General features: G+C 38.6%; 1 protein-coding gene and 1 long non-coding RNA gene across 2 annotated transcripts; one reads left to right on the top strand and one right to left on the bottom strand.

Moving 5' to 3' along the window:
• Nucleotides 1-356: 356 nt before the first annotated feature.
• On the top strand, nt 357-3,711 carry LOC107952843 (protein NRT1/ PTR FAMILY 6.4). Its single transcript, XM_041117961.1, has 5 exons — nt 357-660; nt 765-885; nt 981-1,198; nt 1,311-1,858; nt 2,602-3,711. Exons 1-5 carry the CDS (start codon nt 658-660, stop codon nt 3,497-3,499), a joined length of 1,788 nt encoding a protein of 595 aa, XP_040973895.1. The 5' UTR covers nt 357-657; the 3' UTR covers nt 3,500-3,711.
• On the bottom strand, nt 3,345-5,658 carry LOC107952844 (uncharacterized). The gene is made up of 2 exons (XR_001698945.2): nt 5,387-5,658; nt 3,345-5,204 (listed from the first exon to the last, which is right to left on the bottom strand). It is a non-coding gene; the product is annotated as an uncharacterized lncRNA (long non-coding RNA).
• Between the last annotated feature and the right edge of the window lie 433 nt (nt 5,659-6,091).

Below are 6,091 nucleotides of genomic sequence, written 5' to 3' on the forward strand. Positions count from 1 at the left end.
AATGTCAAATATTTGATTCAATTTAAAAAAGTGTATACTTCGAAAATAGTTAAATTAATAACGTGAAAACCTGTAGAAAGGCAAGAAAGATGTATTAAATTGCAGATGTATGCGAGAGGCAACCTCCATTGAACTAAAATTCTTTGTATTTAATAAATCCAATTGATCTTTCCAAGATTCAAAATTTGGTTAAAAGCAAACAAAAATGTGATGGACGGTTGCTAAACACAACATGACGTGACAATCAAACGGTCAAGAGTTTATCATCGACCCTACATGACATGACAACACCATAAATGATGACCCTTGCAATTACAAATTATGATACTAAATGATGACTAACCTGCAAGTTAAATGAAAATGTGAAGGTAAAACTATACACAATCCTCTTAGATGCATCAAGTACACAGGATGATAATAACACCAAAAAGAACACATTGTACAAAAATATTTTAAAGCTCTCTCCCGACCACAATTTGGGGAAACTCAGAAGATACAGCTAGTGGGTACCCAGGCCCTTATCATGCATTCCCCACCCCCAATCATGCACTTCTCCCCTGCTGTTTCCCCCTCATAATATATTTGGAGCTAAACATTACTATTTTCCTCTCTCTCTCTCTCTCTCTCTCTCTCTCTCTCTTGCGCGCAGTTTCAATCATGGTATAGTATACATTCTATAAAATTATTATTAGCATGCTTGAATATAATTGATCATATAATGAATAGTTTCTTTGCTGCCTGGATTTTGCTTTGGATGCTCATAGGTTTTGGTTGGAAGCCATGGTGAGAAAGATGATTCAAATGAGGGAACCGTGGTTGATTTCCGCGGGAATCCGGTGGACAAGTCGAAAACCGGTGGATGGCTCGCTGCAGGGCTCATCTTAGGTGTTTCACGATGAATTTCAGAAGCTTAAAAGTGCGGTGTACCTTGGTCCCCATCTTTCTTCTTTTGCTAATATGAAGGGAAATTTTTGGTGCAGGATCTGAGCTCTCCGAGAGGATATGTGTGATGGGCATATCTATGAATTTGGTGACGTACTTAGTTGGAGATTTGCATATCTCAGCAGCAAAATCCGCAACTATAGTTACCAACTTCATGGGCGCTCTTAATCTGCTTGGTCTCCTCGGAGGTTTCTTAGCCGATGCCAAACTCGGTCGATACTTGACTGTGGCACTCTCTGCATCCATAACTGCTCTGGTAAGGTTTCCCTTACCGATAATAAGAAATAAAAAAGATATCTTTACGTCTACTTCTTTGCAAACAAAGACTTTAATATAACTTTTTTGGCTGCCATCTCATCTTAACTCAGGGAGTGATTTTATTGACACTGGCTACGACAATTCCCAGCATGAGGCCTCCTTACTGTGATGACTACAGAAGGAAGCATCACGAGTGCATCGAGGCAAACGGCCGGCAACTGGCTTTGCTGTATGCGGCACTGTACACAACAGCACTTGGTGGTGGGGGAATAAAGTCTAATGTCTCGGGTTTTGGGTCGGATCAGTTCGACGTGGCAGACCCCAAGGAGGAGAAGGCTATGATTTTCTTCTTCAATAGGTTCTATTTCGGCATCAGCCTGGGGTCATTGTTTGCGGTGATTGTGCTGGTGTATATACAAGACAATGTAGGAAGAGGGTGGGGATACGGGATTTCAGCAGTAACAATGGTGATTGCGGTAGTGGTTTTGATTTGTGGGACTCCATGGTACAGGTTCAAAAAGCCTCAGGGGAGCCCTTTAACTGTCGTATGGAGGGTTCTATTATTGGCATTGAAGAAGAAAAATCAGCCTTATCCTTCCCACCCTAGCCTCTTGAACGATTACGATAACCGAAAGGTTCCCTACACGCCAAGATTCAAGTAAGTCTGATCCCATTTGGTTTTCATGCCACATCTTTCTTTTCACAACTGTTGCAAATTGCAGAGTTTTGGTTTGATTTTCACTTGCATCAGATTCAAAACCCAAGCTTAAATTTCATTTTTTTTTCGCAAAACTTTGCTCTGATTCAAGAACATTAAACCATTTTAATTTTAAATTGAGCTAGTGTTAAGTTATTTTTATACAAATTGAAGGATTTTGCTTCATTGTCAGTTCATATGTTGCTCCAACCCCCATATGATTAGATATGGGTTTGAGGATCAAACCTTCCAAGTAGATTATTAAAAAATAAAAATAAACGCATCTATATAAACAGATAATCTAACATCGTAGCCCAATATGCGTAACATAGTTCACACACAACAGATATTAAAAAGAAAAATAAATGGTAAAAGGTAGGGCCCCGCAAAAAAAAAAAAGGCAGGGAAAGGAAATCTTCCAACTTGATCATGAAATGCAACTAAAATCAGATATCTGACCCTTTCCCATCAGTGTCTAGCCATTCATTTTACCTTAAAACAACTCCCTGCTCCTAACAGCTTCTTTTGGTTCATGCTGAAGATATTCTACCTAATTTTTAGATTTATGCATTAGTAGAAAGAGGAGAATCTGTTCCAAGTTTCCCTGACCATGTTTGCATCAAGAGCCAAAAGAATTAATTGACTAATTACATATTTGCCAGAAAAGTAACCAAATTTGATTTCAACGTGCTTGTGATGACTAGGTTTCTGGACAAGGCTGCAATCCTAGACGACAACTGTGCTGCCAACGCAGAAAAAAATAACCCATGGCTAGTATCAACTGTGACCCATGTGGAAGAAGTAAAAATGGTGATTAAATTACTCCCCATTTGGTCTACGTGTATACTCTTCTGGACAAACTACTCCCAGATGACCACGTTTACAGTTGAGCAAGCCACCATCATGCACCGCAAAATTGGTTCTTTCGTAATCCCCGCAGGATCTTTCTCCGCTTTTCTCATCATCAGCATTCTCCTCTTCACTTCCCTAAATGAAAAACTTTTCGTTCCCTTGGCTCGAAAAATCACCCATAATCCTCAGGGAATCACTAGCCTCCAGAGGATTGGGATTGGACTAGTTTTTTCGGTAGCTGCTATGGTAGGGGCTGCTATTATTGAGAAAGAAAGGAGGGAAATTGCTGTAGAGAAAGAAGTCAAAATAAGTGCTTTTTGGCTACTTGTTCAGTTCTTCCTTGTTGGTGCTGGGGAGGCTTTTGCTTATGTTGGACAACTTGAGTTCTTTATTAGAGAGGCACCAGACCGGATGAAATCCATGAGCACAGGGCTTTTCCTGAGCACCATTTCAATGGGGTTCTTTGTGAGCAGTTTGCTGGTGTCTATCGTCGACCATGTAACCAACAGGAACTGGCTTAGGAATAATTTGAATAAAGGAAAGTTAAATAACTTCTATTGGTTACTTGCAGTCTTAGGATTCTTGAATTTCTTGGTTTTTCTAATCTTTGCATCAAGACATCAGTACAAGATGCAGCTGCCTATAGAGCCCGAGTCTGGAGAGAAGGAACTTAAGGGCTTGAATGGCGAAACCATACAAGACATGGAGAAGAAAGCAAGTCTTCAGGCAGTGGGAGAAGTAGAACCATAGCCTATGTGTACCTTTAAAGGTTGTATGAGTCGTTGGACTGATATAGTATACTCGTTATTTTGGCTTGTTAAAAGGCAGAGGCTCATATCTATCTGTCATGGGTAATTTGTAAGGTGATTATTCCATTGTTCTTTCTTATACTTCTTATCAAGCTGTGCAACATTATAGGGGACACTTTTACTTATCTTGCTCAATAAAGTCGTGTTTAATTAGATCTGATCTTCATTTGTGCTCCCACAAATCTAGAGTTGGATGACACATCATGCATCCACTGTTTGTGACTTCAACGAGCAATCAGACATATTGCATTTAACTGCCTAGTAGCCATAGTGAAGCAACTTATGAATGTATATGTAGAAGGATTCCCCGTTCAGAACCAGTTGATGAGTTTAAGAATGTCGGGTTCGAGGAAATTTCAACCGAAGAGTGAGTCTTTAATGCCAATACATCGAGGAAACATAGCACAGAACAAGTGTTGGACGAAACACAATAAGGAAGTTGAAAGCTGACCCCTAAAGAATCCCATAAATTGTTAAAAAGGGTCATCAAGTAGGTCTAGGTGGTTATGACCTATAGGGAAACATATAACCACGTAATATGATCCTCCATATCCGACCAAACACATCCACTTTGTATTAATTTAATAACCCTTTTCTTAGTACATTTGAACCCTTGTTGGATCGAGTTTCAAAGTCCTCTCCTATCCATAAATAGGGGTGTAAATGAATCGGGCTCAAACGAAAAAGACTTGTTCGTGTTCATTTGTTTATTTTTGAAGTTATTCGTGTTCGGTTCGTGTTCGTTTAAATTTTTAATCAAACTCGGTTTGTATATTATTTGTTGTGTTCGGGCTCAATTCATTTAGCGATCGCGAACATATTCATTTAACGATCGCAAACATGTTTGTTTATATGTTCGCAAACATGTTCGTTTATATATATATTTCGTTTATATATATATTTCCTATTGATAATATTTTACAACCAGATCCTAGTAACTTCTACAAAAAGCTATGGAACTCACATATACCTCCGAAAATAAAAACTACAATTTGGAGGCTATCATGGAATTATATGCCTACTTTAGCTAATCTAAGGTACAAAAGAATAGCAGTGAATACTCAATGTCCGAGGTGTTGTACTTCTGTGGACGACTCTATCCATACATTTCGGGACTGCCTTCTTACAATGAAGACATGGGTCAGTTTGAATCTCTCATGGATATTAAATAATTTGGATAGTAACTCTTGGGACTGGATTACCTAGGTTTTTTGAATTGCCACCAGTGAGCAATGTAGGCTTTTTTGTTGTGATCTATAGGCACTCTGGATGAGTAGAAATCGCCTCGTGCATGAAAGGAAAAATATGTCGAGAAAGGAGATATCAAACTGGACCATTATTTACTGAAGAGAACTAGATGGTTTAGAAAAGAAAACTCTTACTCGTAGGATTGTTCATGAGATGTGGGAACCCCCTTGCGATCCATTCATTAAGATCAACTTCGATGGGCCTTTTAACCCCTATCAGGAAAGATCCGGTTTCGAGGTGGTGGCAAGGAACTCATTAGGGGAAATCTTGGCTTCTATGACCATATGCCACAAAGCAATTTCTTCTTCGTTTGTTACGGAGGCTCAGGTGTGCGTCTAGACGTTGCAATTAGGCCTGGTTGGGACTAGAATGTGCGACGATCGAGGACGACTCCTTAACTACAATCAAGAAAGCTAAATTGGTTAGTAAAGATAAATCGAAGATCGGGGCTATTGTCATAAATATTCAATAGTACAAAGAACGCTTTCAACAGATTAACTTTCGGCACATTTCAAGATCGGGCAACTCCCTTGCTCATTATTTGGCTAAAGCAAGTCTGAAAAAAGGGAAAAATATTTACCTAGTAGGTGGCGTTCCGAACTACGTTCAACAGGCGGAGGAGCGGAGAAGACAATGGACCTCGGAATGATTTGGAAAGGGGAGAGTTTTCTGGAAAGCAAAGGATAGCAGACAAACGTTTTGGGCGATTTCTTTTTGGAAACTGCTCTCTTCCCTTGTTATCTGGCCAGAGCATTAAATGCGCTTTAATGATGTTTGATGGAGGCCAGTTGCCAGTTGACTAGATAGATTGAGTCGTTTCAATTTTTTTTTGTTTAGCTTTTTGAACTACCTTTTTATTTTTTAGTTTTTATATTCTATCCAATCCAGCATTGCAGTCAAACAAAAATAGATGGAGAATTGTTTTAATATTTTATAAGAAAATATCATTAATAAATACATAAGTTATAAACGAGTTAATAAACGAGTTTTGAAACGAGTTTGTTTGGGAACATAAATGAACATAACACACCTCTATTCGTGTTCGTTCGTTTATTAAATGAACATAAAAATTTTGTTCATATTAGTTTATTTAGCTTAATAAACGAATATAAACGAACGTTATACAAACTGTTCACAAACAATTCATCGATCGTTCTGTTCATTTACACCCCTATCCATAAATCCCAATTCTTTTCACCTTGGGATTCGAACTTAAACTTTTGCTTGTTCAAGTTGTATAGTCAATTGCATTTCACTTTACAACCAATTGTGGTGCAACTTAGTA

Source organism: Gossypium hirsutum, chromosome A07 (assembly GCF_007990345.1).
Source record: "Gossypium hirsutum isolate 1008001.06 chromosome A07, Gossypium_hirsutum_v2.1, whole genome shotgun sequence".
In the NCBI taxonomy this organism is placed as follows: domain Eukaryota; kingdom Viridiplantae; phylum Streptophyta; class Magnoliopsida; order Malvales; family Malvaceae; genus Gossypium; species Gossypium hirsutum.